Here is a 19,012-nt window from a genome sequence, read left to right as displayed (position 1 = left end):
TTGTGGGTGGTGCCATCCCTGGGCTGGAAGTCTTGAGTTCTATAAAAGAGCAGGCTGAGCAAGCCAGGAGAAACAAGCCAATAAAGGACATCCCTCCATGGCCTCTGCATCAGCTCCTGCTTCCTGACCTGCCTGAGTTCCAGTCCTGACTTCCTCTGGTGATCAACAGCAATGTGGAAGTAAGCTCAATAAACCCTTTCCTCCCCAACTTGCTTCTTGGTCATGATGTTTGTGCAGGAGTAGAAACCCTGACTAAGACAGGGCCCTACCCCCTTGATCACTAATTGAGAAAATGCCTTACAGGTGGACCTCATGGAGGCATTTCCTCACCTGAAGCTCCTTTCTCTGTGATAACTCCAGCTTGTGTCAACTTGTCATACAAAACTAGCCAGTACATATGTGTGTGTGTGTGTATGTATATGTGCATGTATGCATGTATATATGTATGTATAGTCATTCACTGATCTATAATATATATCCATGTATATATCCATACATATATCTTGATTCACTGATTTATAATATATTTATATATAGAAATATAATATATATTCCCTCGATCACTTCTCTTCCTTTAGAGAGTTCTGACCAACCCAACGGAGACACTGGTAGGCATTTCTGTAGAGTGACAGTGGAGAAGGCATTACACAGAGGCTGATGAACAAATATGGTTACTAAAGACTAGATTCTTTAGAGATTTAGAGATTCTTTAGAGAGTCCAGACTACCAATTTCCTGCTTCCCTTCTGAGCAATGAATGAGTTTAGAGTCGGTGTCTTCATCTGTGAGAGTAAAGTGATGGAGATGCTAGCTCTTGAGTTTTCCCTACAGTGGGACACATGGGAAAAGACAATGAAGGTTGAAGGTGTACCATTCCCATATTCCTGCAAGCACTTCCAGCGACCGAAAGAAAGGGGCGGCAGTGGCGAAGACTGGTGGTTCAGTGAAATCCCAGCTGAGACAGGAGGGGCTAGCCTGGGGTACCTAGCAGACTCTGCGTCTGTAAACAAAAAGAGTGGGAAGATGTGTAAACAAAACAACAACAAAGTGGAAAATGAAAAAAAATCAACGTCGTGAAAAAAAAAAGGCTTCTGAGCATGTTTATAGAAAGAACTGAGTTCATAGCACAGTTCTGTAATGTCACCTGTCGTAATGGACCTGCATGAGAGTGCAGGGCTGACAGCACTCCTAAGAGTAGACTATAATTATGAAGCAGGTATCTGTTACTTGACATCTATGAACTCCAGACTCTTCATCTATAAAAAAGAACAGAGCTGGAGAGATGTCCTATGTCCTTACTACTCCTCCAGAGGAACCTTGTCAGGTGGCTCCCAACTGCCTGCGACTCCAGCATCAAGAGGTCCCACTCCTTCTGTTGGCTTCCTTGAGCACCTGCATACACAAGGCATGCAATACAGACATACAAATAAAAACAAAATAAAATATAAAAAATAAAACTTGAGATTAATAGTATCTGTCTCAGCCGGGCAGTGGTGGCGCACGCCTTTAATCCCAGCACTTGGGAGGCAGAGGCAGGTGGATTTCTGAGTTTGAGGCCAGCCTGGTCTACAGAGTGAGTTCCAGGACAGCCAGGGCTACACAGAGAAACCCTGTCTTGAAAAAAAAAAGTATCTGTCTCCACACAGTGGCTGTGAGGACTAAGGTGTAAATGCTTAGAACTACATCTGCCACGTAACACATGCTCGAATGTGTTAACAAGATGTGACGTCACAAGCTATATGCCTTCCGCTAAAAGGACAAGTGCTGATTGCCATCATCATCTTACTGTCTGAGATGAGAAAGTGTGTATCCTGTCACGTGCAGGACAGCCAGTAAATAGGACAGTCATGTTAGTATTCCTCTCAGGTCTTCTCTAGTTGGAGTCCATACAACACTTCTGTAGTGGCTCTTCCTGGTTGTCAAAGTGACTATATCTGGAATGTACTACAATCCAGAATTGGAAGGCTCACCTGTCACCCTAAGATGGAGGCTGAAAGACACAAGTTTCTGATCTGGACCTTGGCATGGAGATCTTGAGGCACAGTAGCTATGAATCCCAGGAGAGTAAGGCAAGGAGATCTCTGAGTTCAAGGTCATCTGGGACAAAGCAAGTCCCGGATCCAGGCATGTGGTGGTACACACCTTTAATCTGGGCCACACCTTCTACTGGAGACCTACTTAAGGACATTGGAAGAAGGAAGATTTGCTCTCTATCCTTTGCCTGCTTGCCCTGTGGGACTGAGCAACTGCTTGGACCTCCATTCACAGCTGCTGCTGACCATTGTTGGGAGTTGGACTAAAATCTGTAAGTCATCAACAAATTCCTTTACAACTACCCATAAGTTCTGTGACTCTAGAGAACCCTGACTAATACAACTTCCTTATTTACTCTGAAAGAATGAGTTTACAAAACGGGAAGAGAATTCGTAAATTCCATTTGAACTGTAGGAAAGGGCCAATGTTACTCAATAAATGAACTGTAGACGAGCCGTGGCATTATACATTATTATATACAAATATATTATTATACAATATATATACAATATATATATTATAAAATATATTATTATACAAAACAAGAGTTTTGTATAATGCCTAAGGAAATTCTCATAAATGAGGAAGACAAGTAAACGTTGTTGTAATAATTCTTTGTTGTTTTTTTTGTTTTGTTTTGTTTTGGTTTGGTTTGGTTTTTTTGAGACAGGATTTCTCTGTGTATCCTGGCTGTCCTGGAACTTACTCTGTAGACCAGGCTGGCCTCAAACTCAGAAATCTGCCTGCCTCTGCCTCCCAAGTGCTGGGATTAAAGGCATGCACCACTACCACCCAGCCGTAATAGTTCTTAAGGAAGAGAAGTGAAATATGCATTGCAGAGCCTCTTAAGCCAGAGTTAGTGATGGCTAAGTCTCACAGCTAACGTAAATATTCATGCAATAACTCATTCAACCTGGAGAAAGGGACCAGTCTATGCTAGACTCAAGACGCAATTTAATCCTCTGTATGTGTGTTTGTGTGTGTGTGTGTGTGTGTGTGTGTGTGTGTATGCTTGCAGAGGCTAGAGGTTTTCATCCCCTGGAGCTGAAGTCACAAGTGGTTGCAAGCCACCTAATGTGGGTGCTGGGAATTGTGAGATCTGGGAGTCACCACACAAACCACTCAGACACCCATCTCAGTCAAACTGGGCTGACCCCAAGATTGATCAATCGGGGATGCAATCTAGATCCAGAAGCTAAGCAGTGACCTACAGAGCTTTTAAGTCTGAAATCCACAAACATCTGTGCCCAGTTATTCCACCAATCAGGATTTAGGGACAGGTGACTTCCTTGGGAACATGTTTTTGTTGTACAGTTATCCAGTCCTCATTGGTTGGGTCATTCGATGGTGGCAGGGTGCAACTTGACTTGCCTAGCATTCATGTGCCAACTTGCCAACCAGGATTTCATGCTTCTTTCTGCCAAATAGGATGTCAATTCCCAGGGAGGTCTTGAGTCCATGCTCACTGTGGCAATCTATACAAAGCCATTCTAATTGTCCTCTACTATGATTGTTTTCCAAGAATGCCAAAGCATAGAACATAAGAGAATTTGGGTTAGCAGTTAATTCAGGCACAAAGAAGTTCCTAGTAAGGACAGGTGAGAAAGTTTCCTTGTAACATAAGTAACAGCATAAAATGGTTGGCTATACAGGCAACAGTTACCCAGACCTTAGCAGGATTCAGACTCAGGTCCTCAAGAAGAGTAACTCTTGGGGCTGGAGAGATGGCTCAGTGGTTAAGAACACTGACTGCTCTTCCAAAGGTCCTGAGTTCAAATCCCAGCAACCACATGGTGGCTCACAACCATCTGTAATGAGATCTGACACCATCTCTCTAGTCCTGCAGTCTGACATTTAAAACAATTAAAGGTGTTATACAAGGTTAAAGGCTATGCATGAAACGCTGCATCTTGAACATGGTCAGCTGTTGTACAGGAATGTCCTCTTAGGCAAACTATGGCCATCTTGGGGAGTTCATCTGGGCCCACTTGGCTTGCAAAAAATCATAGAGGGTAAAGCCAGGAGATTCTCTTTGGCGTGTGCAGCCAACCCTTACCACCTATTGTACATACCTCTGTCCAAACTGGCCTAGGGGAGGGGCTAGTGTATGTAGGTGGAGCAAGGCTGATGGGTGAAGGGTGTTTCATCTATGCGGCTAAGAGAAGCCTGGTGCAGTTTATTTAATGACATTGTGAACCCTGAGATTGTGTTATTTACTGGAAACGTGTTTTTAGTTGTGTGTGGCTTGGCCTTGGCCCACACCTTTAATCCAGGAGCTTTCTGCTTGAATATTGTAAACAGGATTAAATAAAGTCAAGAGGCGGAGCAAGCAGCCAGTTGACAGAAAGTGAACATAGGATTATTAAGAAAAAAAACAGAGAGAGTAAGTGGGTATTGGGAGGACAGATAGAGAGACACACAGGAAGTAGAAGGGAAGGACATTCAATTTGAAGGAGGCTTTTTGAGACAGCATGAGGGAGGGGATTCCTGGTGGGACATCGGCTGAGGAGGAAGGTCAGCTGGGTGCTTTCTCTGCCTCTCTGAGCTAGCAGGCTCCCGAGTCTTCGTTGGTAAAATAGGTTTTGTTATAAAACAACAGAAGCCATCATCCCTGATGGGTAAAGACTCTCCAGAGCAGCTTTTTTAAAGGAGAGGAGCACCCACACTCAGTAAGTAACCCCTCATTCATGCTCTGTAGGTAATCCCAATAAACCCCCGGGTTCCCCACACTGAACTCTGATGGAGTCTGGGTGGGCTTGATCTTAGATGGGCTTAGGATTCCCCTGGGAAGGAGTTTTTGTAACATGAGTAAGTAAGTGAAGCTGCTAAGTGGTAACATCAATTTTTATTTTACTTCTTCGGTTCCTTCCTCACTCCACCCCCAAGTTTTGTTAGCTCTTTGTGGTCCAAGGAAGGTGGTGGATGCTAGGCAAGCACATTCTACCACTGAGCACTATCCCTAGACCTCTTAATTTACTCTTAAAGATGGGGTATAGCTATTTTGCTCTGGCTGGCCTAGAAGTTGAGATCCTCCTGCCTCAGCTTCCCAAGAACCTTGGATCACAGAGTTGTAGAGCAGGCCTGGCTTATTTTTAGTGGGAGCTAGAGGCAAGGCTCTTACTACAGTAAACCTGTGTTCAGCATGTACTGAATAAGATATTAAGTCTAAATGTTGAGCTAGATGCAGTGGCACACACCTTTAATCTCAGTACTTGGAAAGGAGGCAGAGGTAGTGGGATCTCTGTGAGTTCAAGGTTAGCCTGGTATGTATAGTGAGTTCCAGACAGCCAGAGCTACATTGTAGAATACTATTTCTAAGAAACAAAATGAAATCTACATGTTGGGTGCACTGTATTGTTTTCCTTCCATTTTCCTGATAAACTCTTTAAACTCAGGAAGTAAACAACTCAATGATTCCCCCAAAACTAATCAGATTAACAAAACCATTCTCTCTCCCACACTTTTAGACAAGCTGAACTGCCAGGGACCTTTCCCACCTGTCTTCCCATTACATAGTACACGCCAGGTGATCTGTCACTCATACTAAGGTAGGCATGGTGAGGCCGCTGTCTTTATGTCATTTCTGCTCCTGTAAGTAACCCTAGTAAAAGCCATTGGTTCACCAATGACTTGACTTTTGTGGTATCCTCACTATGGTCTGTCATCATTACCATATCAGGGTACCTATCTGCAGTGAACAGATGTTTGTTCATGTATCCCCAGACATAGCGTCACCCAAGATATGTTTAACACGTTATTAAAGTTAATTCATAAAATCGTCAGACCTGGTGGCAACTTGGAACCCTAGCACTCTGGAATTTGAGGCAAGAGAATAGGTAAGGCCAGCAAGTTTCAGGCTAACCAGAGCTACACAGTGAGCTCCTGCCTCTAAATAAAATTAGCCAAACCTTACCCTCTGAGGCTGGTTCTGTCCCACTCTACCCAAAGTAACACACACGATGCCAACAATAAAGGAGGAGCAGGCTGAGGATTTAGATGAAGCTGCTGGAGCTTATACTGCTACCACACACTAACAATAGCTCGGGATCAAATAAACAAAGCAAATGTAAGCACGGGACTTAGAATGTTTCCCCTCTGCTTCTGCCTCCTCAGTTTGGGATTAATGGTAATCGCAACCGTCACCCAGAATGCTTTTGGTTTTCTTCTTCTCTTTCTCTCACTTTCTTCCCTTTTGTAGGCAAATTTAGTAATATTTAAACTGGGCATGGTGACTCATGCCTCTAATTCCAGGATTTGTGAGGTTTAGACCAGCCTGGGAAACTTGAAAGATGAGTGAAAACCAGCCTGGGTTATGGAGTGTGACCTTACCTCAAAAGCAAAACAAGTAAATAAAAACACAGTGTATTTTTCAAAACTGTCAGATCCTTAAGCTTCCGGACTCCTGACAAGTGGAACCACTGAAAAGGAATTCAGCAACTGACTCAACACGTGGTTTGAACCACATCCACTTTTCCAATCTCAGGATCTCGGCACTATAAGCTATCTGCCACCTGACCAGGCCCTTCTGGAGGAAGTGGGGAGTAACTAACTCACGCAGACGCTCAAAGTAGAGCGCAACGTGGTCGGTCTGTTAAAAGCTTAAAGGGCCTCGGTAACCTGTAGCTAGGAGGGCGGGATGCGCTCTCCCAGCATGCACTACAGGCCCGTCGGCCACGCCCCCGCGAGCTCCCGGGAGCATGTGTGAGGTCCTCCACTCGGAAGCGCCCCCATGCGCGTTGCACGCTGGGAATTGTAGTCCCCCGGGCCCAGCCCGCGGGCAGCCGTCTACTCTCTTCTTCCATGAGGCTGCTGCTGGCGCGGGTCCGCGCGGCACGACGCGGGGGGCGTGCCTCGCGCTGACTCAGCGACGGCGTTAGCGGGCCCCTGCGCAGTTTTCCTTCCAGGGCCGCCGACTCCGCCCGCCGGCTTGCCAACCTGCCCGCCCCGCTCCGCGCCACGCAGGAGAAGGCGCCCGGGGAACGGCGAGCGCCGAGAGGAGCACGGCCCCGGCCGGCTCCGGCGCTAGCGCTGCGGCTGTATTGGAGGACTACAGCGACAAGGACGTGGGCCGCTCTCCGTGCTCCCTGCGTACGGCGCCGCTCCTTGCGGCTGGCCGACCCTCGGGAGTGCAGGCGAGGAAGAGATATTGGAGTGATGGTGACTGGAGGCGAAGGGCGGCGGGCCGGGGACCCTACGTGGCCGGGCGAGCCGGACTTGGGGTTGGGGACGATCGGTGGCGGCCGCGTCCCTAGTGCGTGGCTGCCGGTTGCCGGGTGTTTCATCACCCGAGTGGCCACGAGGCTTCGCCCAGGGAGGGATCCGGGCGAAGGATAGGGGGCGAGGCCGGCCTAGGAGGCTGCCCCCAACCCCATTTGTGATAGTTTTAGAGTGCGTCCCACCAGTTTGAGCTGTAGGGACCTTAAAGTTGATTCACTACGCACCCCGGGACAAATAGGAGAAAAGTATTATTTCTGCGTAGTAATTTGCCAGCAGGGACAGCCTTTTCCCCTCTTTGCTTCTTTACAGTCTTGCAGCAGTGGAGAAGCGTGATGTATCCCTGTAACCTGAAAAACGAGTACTTTTTGGAAACCTTAATTAGTTGCCACTGGGGGAAGTTACGTTGTATTAAAGCGACTTGTCAACTTGATGTTAAAAACTTGGAAAGATTAAGTTGATCTCAAACAGGCTTAAGTAGGTGTGGAGGAATTTTCCACATTGATTCTTCTTGACTTAATGGCTGAGGAAAAAATTGAGGTTTCCTATTTTACTTGTATTTCTCGCCCCCCCATCCGCCTTTGCAGGTGGTATAAAATGTTTACCATATTGTAACAATGTTTAAGCCTGCAAGGCTCTGTATAGGTCAGAATACTAAGCGTCCTTTCCCAGTCTTTATTAATAAGTTGTTACCTTTTAACCCTGTGTTTTATTCACAGGTGGGTGATTTTCCATCTCGTTTTATTTTGGTCTAATTTTTTTTCCCGTATGTGTAGAGGGCGAAGGTTTGTGAGGGATTCCTTCTCTATGGATAACTATAACAGGTTTGCTGAGGATTTTTTGTTTTCTTGAGCATGTGCTCAGCCGGGCCTCTTATTTTTTTTTTTTTTTCCTCTTTCAACATTAGTGTGAATGACAAAACGCTTAAGCAGTTTTCCCCAAAGCAATGATTAATTTAAAGGAACTCTAGAGGGTTTCTCAGTCAGGGTTTACAGACATCCTTACACCGACTTTTCCCTCTGAGCATTTATCAGAGGAATAATACTTTTACTTTAAGAATGTTTCTAGTGCATCCTGTGTTCCATACCTCTAAATTTATACCCTATTGGAGGCATGCTTTACACACATTGTAGTCATTTTTAGGACTTTGCCCCTTTTCCTGCTGACAGAATGGAATGCATACTTTTGTTGTTCGTAGCTTCAATTTTTTTTTTTTTTTTGAGACAGAATCTCACTGTAGCTCTGGCTAGCCAGAACATCCATATGTAGATAGACCCAGATCCCGGTGTCTCCACCTCCCAAGCAGTAGGATTAAAAGGTGTGTGCTACTTTGAGTGACTGAGTGGTTTTCTTGGTGTGTGTGTGTGTGTGTGTGTGTGTGTGTGTGTGTGTGTGTGTGTGTGTTTGCTTTGGTTGTTTTTTTTTTTCATACGGGGTTTCTTTGGGTAGCTCTGGCTGTTCTGGGACTCAATAGACCACGCTGCCCTAGAACACAGAGACCCTCCCGCTTCTCCTCCTCAGCATTGGCATTAAAAGGGTGCACCAACACCGCCTGGCTGGTTTTTGTTTTTTACTTATAGGACTGGAATATAAATCTAGGACTTAAAAATTACATAACTTATCTTGTATATACAGATGTGTGTACAAGTGCTGTGTGCATGTGTGGATGTGCACATGGGCTGTGTACATGCACAATTCTCTTTCATCATATGGATCTAGGGAATCAAGAGGCTTTATCCCTGAGCCATCTCACTAGTTCAAACTCAGAGCACTAAAACCCTAAAACCTGTGTTTTTAAATTTTAGGAACATAGTGATGCATGCATGTTTCACAATGGTTTTTGTTTTTTTTGTTTGGTTGGTTTTTTGTTGTTGTTTGTTTTGTTTTGTTTTGAGAAACCAAACCACATGGCAGAACGTGGAAGGGGTTATAATCCTGTTTTGATAGGATCAGAGAGTAGAGGGTCAGAGCTGAATTGTTTTGTGAGGTAATCCGGAAGTTGAATATTGAAGGCCTTTCGGGGTTTAGCCTGGAAGCTAAAAAGAGTGGGATGTGCATGGAGGAGAAATAGGGTGTACTTGAGAGCTACGGTGTAATGTGGCAGGCGTTGCTGGCCTTTCTGAGGAGCATGAAGAATGGTCAGGGGTTACTCAGAGTGTTTGTATCTTAATCCTGTCTGCAGTAGGAACCTAGATTACCTTCCTGTGGTCTGCAAGGTTGCTGTGAAGAAGCAGAGGACAGGCTTAGCTTAGATCCTGATTTTTTTTTTTTTATTCCAAAAAGATCAAGGGAAACAGAAAAGTATAAAGATCTGCAACCTGGCCCTGGCTTCACCACTCCTAAAAGGCTGCACGAGACCTCCGTTCACCTCTTCATGTCTTTAAGTTCTCTGTGGCTCTAATATTTAAAAAAAAAGATGTATAGTTTTATAGTAGGAATATAAGGATATATCTGTATGTGCTTATATGTGTGCTTGTATATATGTGCAGCCAGAAGGCAATTAAGTCCAGATTAGGTGTCTTCCTCTGTTGATTTTCACTATATAACTTACTTTTTTGGCAATTACATACATGTAATAATACATGCTGCTTATTCTCCTTATCTCACATATTTGTGAAAACTCTGCCTCTCCTTATTTTTTTGAGACAGGGTCTTACTGAACCTGGTGTGTACCAGTTTGGCTAGAGTAGCTGGCCAGAGAGCTTTGGGGAATCTATTGTTTTCATCCCCCACACACCCCACCCCCCTCCCCCCACACTTCATGCATGTTTCTAGAAGAATTACTTTCTATACTTGGCTGGGGAGCTTTGCAGGACAATACCACCTGAAAGCTTCAATGGTGTACTTGTTTAGAGTCTGCAAAATGATGCCGCTGTGTGCTACAGGGTCCACTCTTATTCTTGTGAGGTCTAGGCTCTGTTAGCTTGAGGTGGGTGGGCTTTGACTCTTCAGGAGCTGTGTATTTTTGGCCATTTCTTATATTCTAGATAATCATCTTTTGTTTTCTGTGTGCAGATGATTGTGGATTCTTCTGTGGGATTAGAAACCACGTTTGTTGTGATCGGAAAACTCCAGGAATAGCAGCAGAGATGGATGAACAGGCTCTATTAGGGTTAAACCCAAATGCCGATTCAGACTTTAGACAAAGGGTAAGTAAGTCAATGTAATTATTTTTAAAAGCATGCAACCACAAACATGCATTAGAGGATTTAGACAGCAAACACACCTGGTAGTAGAGGTATAATTTGAATAAACATTAATAAAACCAGACAGATTTGAGACATGTTCTGAATATTGACACATCAAGTGTTGTGATTGATTTTTGTTAAATTGGCTGGGCCAGCATTCTGAAATCTGACCTGTTAAGGCAGGTCTTTGTACAACATGGGACATTGCTAATTGTTGCAACGTTGTAACACAGTTACAAAGACAGAGAACTTTGTAGTAGGCCGTGCCTCTTTCACTTTGTGGTTGCTCACCTTGGACTGGAAGTTGCTCAAGTTTGAAGTTGGTGAGCCTCCTTGTTATTTAGTCTTTGCAGACTGGAAATAAGCAGCTTTGATATACCACACCTTAAGTTATATAAAACGATTTTGTGACAAGAAATCCATTAGGAGATGCTGGTATATTTGGATTAATGTAAACAACTAAACCCAATGTAGTGTATAAGTCTAATAAATACTGTAGCTGAATGATAAAAGAAAACTCTAAAAGAACAAGCCTTTAATTAGTTTTTAAAGATGTGAATGTTCTGAAGTTTAGGATCAAAGGAAGGAGAGTTATAAATGAGCCAAAGTTAACAATCTCACTATGTATTAGAGCCGTATTTGTTTGACTTTTACATGCTTTAAAAAAAACAACTTCCCAAGCAGTTTTTGATATGATACATATCTGTGCTGATAAGAAGGACCTAACCCACCAAAAACAGCAGATAATAGGAATCTAGGTGTCAGCATCTATTCAGAACATCAAAAACCTAGCAGTCAAAACCAGGTAGTGGTGGCGCACACCTATAATCCCAGCCGTTTGGAGAGCAGAAGCAGGCGGATCTCTGAGTTTGAGGCTAGCCTGGTCTAGCAGAGTAGCCAACAGTACATAGAGACACAGTCTCAAAAAAAACAAAACAAAACAAAAGACCCCTAGAAGTCCAGTCTTTTTGTATATAAATGGTTTTATTTTCATAGGGATTTAAACCACCTGCTTTCAAAGTAGCTGAAACATTACAGTCTTAACCTCAGTCTGCTTTGGTGTTGCATGCTGATTATAATTAAAAGTTTTATAAGTGTCAGATGATTTGGGGGTTTTTGTTTTTATAGTACTGGGAATTGAACCTTGGCAAGGACTCTACCACCGAGCTTTATGCTTTTTTTTTTTTTTGTCGTTGTTGTTGTTCCACTTCAACTCTGTGGGGTCCCAGGGATTTTTTTTTCCAGCCTACCTTGCAAACACGGTTCAATTTGTTTAATTAAGGCTTGCTGTGTGGCCTGGTGCTCTCCATGCAGATCAGGCTCACCTTGAACTCTCAGCAGTCCCCCTGCTTCAACTTCCAGACTGCTGGGATTACCGCAGTATTCTACCATAACTGGCTTTTCTTTTAGGAAATTCTCTTAAGTATGACTGTGCCCGTGGCATGTGTGTGGAGGTCAGAGGGCGACTTTGTGGAGAAGAGAGTCTCCTCCCCCTTTGATGTGGGTTCTGGGATCACTCTCAAGTCACTCAAGAAGTGATTTGTACCTGCTGAGCAATCTGCTTTCTTTAGCGTTTGTTAGACCGGTTGGAGGGGGTGGGGGTGTAGCGTCTTGGTTTTTTTCCGTGTATTTATTGAGTGGGGAGGGGAGAGAGAGCATTGTGAGCCTTGTCTCAGGGTTTGCTTTGCTTTGCACAGACACCATGGCCAAGAACTCTTCTTATAAAGAAAACATTTAACTGGGGCTGGCGTACAGGTTCAGAGGTTCAGTCCATTATCATCAAGGCAGGAGCATGGCAGCATCCAGGTATGCATGGTGCAGGAGGAGCTGAGAGTTCTACAACTTCATCTGAAGGCCACTAGGAGAAGACTGGCTCCCAGGCAGCTAGGAAGAGGGTCTTAAGGCCCACACCCACAGTGACATACCTACTCCAACAAGGCCACATCTAATAGTGCCACTCCCTGGGCAGAGCATTTATAAACTATGACAAGCTGCAGAAGTGTTTCTCTCTCCCCTGCCAGGTAGGCTCTAGGAATCAGTTTACATTCTGAATCATCTTGCTAGCTCTGTTATATCTGTTTTTTTGAGACAGTCTCATGTAGCCGAAGCTAGCCTTCAATAAGCCATTGAGATCAAGGATGGCATAGCCATTCTGATTATCCTGCCTCATCCTCCCAAGTTCTGGAATTATAGGTGTGTCCCACCATGTCTAGCACTTCCTGTTTGGTGATTTTATTTGTTTGTTTGAGACAGAAGCTGACGCCATAGCCCAGGTTGGCCTCCAGGTTTGAGCAGACCTACTATGGTCATTTCTTGAGTCAGCTGTAGGCTTGACTCACCGGGCTTGGTTCTTACCCTATTGTTTTTTAGCGCATTCTTTTTTAATCCTGTTAATTTTTTTTTTTTTCCTTTTTTGGTTTTTCGAGACAGGGTTTCTCTGTGTAGTCCTGGCTGTCCTGGAACTCACTCTGTAGACCAGGCTGGCCTTGAACTCAGAAATCCTCCTGCCTCTGCCTTCCAAGTGCTGGGATTAAAGGCATACCACTGCCCGGCTAATCTGATTAATTTTTAAGTTCCAATATTCATCATTTTAGAAATGAATGAGTTAGTTACTTGTGTGTACAGTATGTGCTGTGGTGGGGGTGGGGCCACCAGGGCCACAATGCTTAGATGGAGTCTGTTCTTTATTTTCACCGTACTTGGGTTCTGGTGGTTGAAGTCAGATCTCTTTTCCCTGGTGAGCCATCTTATCAGCTCTGTGCAACAGATTTTCTTTTCCAGAAAAGAACACTGATATATTAGTGTTTTACTTTTGTATTGTAGTATGGAATAGAGTTTATTTGGGGCATGGGGATGGGAGTTGAGCGAGCAGAGACAGAGAAAGGCAGAGAGAGAGGGAGAGGGAGAGAAAGAGAGAGGAGAGTAGAGGCCAGCCATGAACACTCAGAGGGTGGGGGGAATGGGGAGAGAAGGGACAGAGAGGGGAGAAGACAAGAGAGTAAGAGTATTAGAACCCATCAGAATGGGCTCTGTGATAGGAATATTTTATGCCTGCCTCTGGTTTCACACTAGTGTGAGCAGCAGAATCAATGAGGATGAAGAGGAAAGAGTGTTGAGAGAGCAAAGGTTTTTTGTTTTTTAAAAGATTTATTATTTTATATGTATGAGTACACTATAGCTGTCTTCAGACACACCAGAAGAGGGCATCGGATCCCAGTACAGATGTCTGTGAGACACCATGTGGTTGCTGGGAATTGAACTCGGGACCTCTGGAAGAGCAGTCAGTGCTCTCAACCACCGAGCCATCTCTCTGGCCCCGACAGTGAAGGTTTTGATGGTCCTAATGCTGCAGTGTAGCAATAGTGAAAAGCTACCATTGGGTGAGCTGGCTGCAGCCGCTCAAGTGTCCGTATGTCAGTCTGTTTCTGTGTGGGCATCAGTCAGCACCAATGCTAAGAGTGCCAAGCTGGTTCTTGCCATGTGGTGCAGGAGTGAGGCAGAAGAACCTGGAGGTAAAGGCTAAGTTGAGTTCATCATTCCCACAGATTTCATTCTGATGCCAGTATCCAGAGACAAGCATGGCAAAGACTTCTGGCTATTCTTGTCCCTACCCCGGCCCACCACGGCTTCCCTAGCTTTGGTTTAAATACCCAACTTTAGCTTAAAACCTCTTTAACTTTTGGAGACAGAGAGTCTTATGTAGCCCAAGCTAACCTCAAACTAGCTGTGTATCTGAGAATGATCTCCTGCCTACACCTCAGTACTTAGAGAACAGACAAGCCCCACCCACACCTGCCCGTGTGGTACCTCAGGGACTTCATTTGTCCTCTGTCCTAGCTTCTGAGATGTCCCCAGTAATGACATCAAACCATCTGCACTTCTGATGCCAGCCTGCTAAGTCAAGGACTACCTCCTTCCATGAATTGGATAATCTGCTACAGTGGCTCAGGCCTCAGGAAGGCACTGTACTTAGTATTGCCAGTCTATTATAAAGGAAACAGCCAAATAGAAAAGGTGGTTGGAAAGGTCAGGGGCTCCCATGCCTTGATGTCTCCTTCCTTGTCCCACATAGATGCCTCCTTCCTTGTCCCACACAGCATTCTCCAGCCTAGAGGTGGGAGCTTTTAAGACACCTCCCTCCCCTCCACTTGCCACCCTTTGTCCTCGCAGATTACTCATTGTGTTGCAAGTTTCTGTTACTTTGTGTGAAATCTACTTATAGCGGGAGGGCTTTGTGCTATATGTCATCCCTGCCTACGCCCTTTTATGGTTGTGTATATGGTTGAGTCTTAATGCACTTGATAAAACACTGAGGCATTTCTTCTCTGGCATCGCCATAACCCAGTAATGCCCACAGGTTGCTCCTGCTCCATCTCCTTTACTGTAAGGAAACTAGCTTAAGCGTCTAACTGATAATTGGTCACTGATCTACTTTTAGAGGTGATCTGGACTTTGCCTGAATTTGGAGGTTTTAGCTGTTGTATTAATCCCAAATTGTTGCTACATTGGTTCCCTCCACCCTTTGTTTAGTGTGAGCAGGGCATCAGAACTCAGTATCAATCATGTTATTTTGTTTTGCAATCTTTCAGGCCCTGGCTTATTTTGAGCAGTTAAAGATTTCCCCAGATGCCTGGCAGGTATGCGCAGAGGCTCTCGCACAGAAGACATACAGGTAATTAAGATGGATTCTCCATATTGTCTGGAAGGATCAACATTTCTGCGAGGCATTTTTTTTCTTTGGGAAATGTTTTTTGTTTTGTGTTTTAAGATTCAGTGACTTGACTTTTTAGAAAACCATGAGTAGCATGAAAAGAGAAAAATATCAAACCAATTTTTGAACTAATCCAGAACTGATTTTTCAGTAAAATCACCCTTTCCTTTCTATGTGTTGTGTGCCTGAGAGCCAGTCCACACTGGTGTAGGCTACACTAACACTGTCTGATTATTGGGAGTTGGTAAAGGTGAGCAACAATGATATGTATCCGTTTGTTTGTTTGAGGCAGTGTTTCTCTGTGTATCAAGCCTTGGCTGTTACAGGCTGACTTTGTAGACCAGGCTGGCCTCAAATTCACAGAGATCCACTTGCCTCTGCTTCCCCAGTGCTGGGATCAAAGGCTTGAGCCACCGTGCAGGCCAAAGATAGGTATCTTAATTTAAAACTCATTAGTAGCCCAGCAGTGATGGTGTGCGCATTTTCATCCCAACACTTGGGAGGCAGAGGCAGGTGGATTTCTAAGTTCAAGGCCAGCCTAGTCTACAGAGTGAGTTCCAGGATATCCAGGGCTACACAGAGAAACCCTGTCTCAGAAAAAACAAAACAAAACAAAACAAAGCAAAAACCTACCTCATTAGTAGTCATACCCATAATCCCCCCTGTAGGTTTTCCAGCATGGACCTTAGTGGAAGTGAAAGTAGATCTCAAATTTCTCTTCAGCTCTTCTGTCCCCGATCACTGCAGCCATGCCACATGTGAAAGGCTGTCCCCTGCAGCTTGTCTTTCTGTTTAGTCTTTCAAAAGCAACAAGCAGTTTCGCAGAAATAGAAACTTGTGTAGTTATTTCATTGTTAGTTAAGTTAGCTTCTTACTAAAGAAAAACTGGCAGAGCAAAGCTTGTGAGAAGCAATTAGCCAGCAACACACAGGCAGCCCGCTGATGGGGGCGGCAGCATGGGTATTTGCTCATGGCCCTCTGGCTGCAGTTGCTGGAGTGCTGTGCCCACAGTACTGTTTGGTCGCAACCTATCGATTGACTTTGTGCAGAGACTCATTTTCCCAAACATCGTGGGTGTCTCCACACAAAGCCTGTCTTCTCTGTGTCCATCCTGACTGAGCAGATTCTTGGCCTCTGAAGGAATTTTGTCAGAGTTGTTGATTGTATTACCTAACACTAAAGAAATGGATAATGGGCAGGTGTTGTTGTTTTTTTTTTTTTTTTCCCATCTTCCTACCCAGTTTACTTTGTGTTTGGCTCTAAGAACACTAAGGACGCTTAAGTTTCAAGTAGGCAGAAGATGGCGTCTTTGATTTGATCAGTCTCTTGTAGCTGCATCGTTTGTCACCTGTATTTCTAACTATTCTAAGGTCAAGCACAGAAATTGTTCCAGGAACCTCTCCACATTAGAGTTTGACCCTAAAACAAAGCTCTGTGTTTAGGGTGTGTATCACAGGTTGTGGTTGTGTCGCTTGTAAAATGTAATGGGATTTTCACATGTTGGGAATTGAATTTAGAGCTTTCTTAATCCCTTTAAGCAGAGGGCTTGGGCCTGTGGCTCATTGGTAGAGCCTTTGCCTATTATTCAGGAAGCCCTGGGTAAGGTACCCAGCACTGCCATAGAACAAAGAAGATAATAATAAAAATAAATAAAACAGTCAGTCGGTAGAAGGCCAGGCAAGAGTCACAGTTGTTCTGGTATTTTGTGTTTGTTTTTTTCAATCCATTCTCTGATTATGTAATCTTTTGTTTTTTTCAGTGATGATCACATAAAGTTCTTCTGCTTCCAAGTATTAGAGCATCAAGTTAAATACAAGTAAGACCATCTCACTGTTTTCACTCTCCAAGGTTTGTTGAAAAAGGATGTTTTAATTTGCTTTTCCAGCCTTGAGGAAACCAAAATACAGGTGGTAAACGTAGATGTTATCTCTGGGCTATGAACGTGTTGTGATTTATCCCAAGCTAAGTCAGTCGGTCTACAGGCTTAGTCTGTAGACTACAGACCTCAACATAGTGTGTCTGAAAAATCACATAGCCGTCATTTTATCTGATTGAGAACTGAACCAGGAATCTGATCTGTGCATTCTTCAATACTGTGACAAAGGATGTCTACATTGTTTTAGGAAACCCTGAATGCTATAGAATGCTCCATTTCTAATAGTTAAGACTTACTTTGAAGACCACAGACCACAAATGTAGTGACTGGGATTTTTTTGGTTTTTGTTTTTTTCTGAGACAGGGTTTCTCTTTGTAGCCCTAGCTGACCTGGAACTAACTCTGTAGACCAGGCTAGCCTCGAACTCAGAAATCCGCCTGCCTCTGCCTCCCAAGTGTTGGGATTAAAGGCATGTGCCACCACTGCCCTGCAATGTAGTGACTGTTGTGTCTTTACCAGGTACTCAGAACTAAGCACTGCTCAGCAACAGCTCATCAGGGAGACGCTTCTCTCATGGCTTCAGGCTCAGGTAAACTAGTTGTTCACTCCATGCCTCAGGTAGTCTGCCGCTTCATCTTTTATATCTAAAGTGCTAGTCTTGAAGATCATGGGCAGAAACAGAAATAACTTAAGATTGTATTAATAACCAAAACTGTTGGACTTTCTGGAACATGCTGTGAAAAGTTTGTTTGTTTGTTTGTTTGACACAGTCTCACTGTATATCCCTGGCTGGCCTAGGACTACTGCCTCTGCCTCCCAATGACCAGGATCAAGGGTGCCTGCCACCATACCTAGCTGGAACTTTGGTTTTAATAAAAAAATTCTTTATCTAATGTAAATGTTAAGCATTTTAAAAATTTGTATATGCATTTGTGTGTAGGTATGTATGCCTGATTGCAGGTATCCACAGAATCCAGTAGAGGGTGTTAAGCTGGAGCTGGAGCTGGAAGTGGTTGTGAACTGCCCAGTATGGGTTCTAGGAACTGACCTCAGGTTCTCTGCATGAACAGTACATGCACTTCACTGCTGAGCCATCTCTCTAGCCCCTAGAGTTTATTGATATTCTTAAACTCCATGACAGCAACTGCTTTTTTGTTTGATCATTAGCGCTGGTCTGTGCTGTCACAGCCCATTTACAGAGGGCCTTCTACAAGAACAATAAGTTGTTTATTCTCATACTCCTTCTGGTTAACTGTTGTTAAACTTAACATATAAAGCTTCGGATTTAACCTTCCTTTAAGATCTAAGCAAAGAAGGAAAAACAATTGAATTTTTTTTCTTAGAAGAAATTATCCAAATTGTTAAAATTCTGTTCATGAAACTTAACGACTGAGACTTATGGGTCCATGCCTATATCTCAGTGTTGAGAAGGCAGAGGCAGGAAGATTGTTATTTTGCAGCCAACCTATAGTTTGTAACAAGTTAAAGGTCAACTTGAGCTGCCTAGTAGACCTTGTCAAAAAAAAAAAAAAATGTCTGGAAAAACAAAAAAGAACCTCAAGTCCTAGAATGAACCTGGTGGCTCAAACGTTGATTCCCACATAGAGGCAAAGGCAGAAAGGCAGGCAGAGAGAGCAGCCTAGGCTACAAGTAAGACCCTGACTCAACAAGCAAACACCCCCTACTCAAAAAAAAATAAAAAAGCTGGGGTATGTGTCTCTGGTAAAATGCTTACCTAGCATACAGATTTATCCCCAACACTGGCGGGAAATAAAAATTCTTGTGTAGTCACTTGCTCACGTGGGTAAATTTGCACAGCTGTGCTGCCACTAATCTGGGCAATGTTGAAGTTTAGTTTCGTTTTTTTGCCAACTAGTGATAAGTAGAAAAAAACATTGTGTTTTCATGAATGTTTTTGTCTGTCAGATGCTGAATCCGCAGGCAGAGAAGACCTTCATACGAAACAAAGCGGCCCAAGTCTTCGCCTTGC

General features: G+C 44.0%; 1 protein-coding gene across 1 annotated transcript in view; it reads left to right on the top strand.

Moving 5' to 3' along the window:
- Positions 1 to 7,230: 7,230 nt before the first annotated feature.
- The window catches only part of Xpot (exportin for tRNA), a 37,171-nt gene continuing 25,389 nt past the window's right edge, over positions 7,231 to 19,012 (top strand). Inside the window, exons 1-6 of the mRNA XM_031349459.1 lie at positions 7,231 to 8,565; positions 10,263 to 10,396; positions 15,025 to 15,107; positions 16,906 to 16,962; positions 17,542 to 17,611; positions 18,949 to 19,005. Coding sequence (XP_031205319.1) covers positions 10,337 to 10,396; positions 15,025 to 15,107; positions 16,906 to 16,962; positions 17,542 to 17,611; positions 18,949 to 19,005 — 327 coding nt within the window. The 5' untranslated portion in view covers positions 7,231 to 8,565; positions 10,263 to 10,336. The remainder of the gene's footprint in view (positions 8,566 to 10,262; positions 10,397 to 15,024; positions 15,108 to 16,905; positions 16,963 to 17,541; positions 17,612 to 18,948; positions 19,006 to 19,012) is intronic.

This window comes from Mastomys coucha, unplaced genomic scaffold (genome assembly GCF_008632895.1).
Source record: "Mastomys coucha isolate ucsf_1 unplaced genomic scaffold, UCSF_Mcou_1 pScaffold4, whole genome shotgun sequence".
Classification (NCBI taxonomy): domain Eukaryota; kingdom Metazoa; phylum Chordata; class Mammalia; order Rodentia; family Muridae; genus Mastomys; species Mastomys coucha.
Note: the sequence above shows the minus strand (reverse complement) of the source record. Positions and strands in the feature narration are given on the sequence as shown.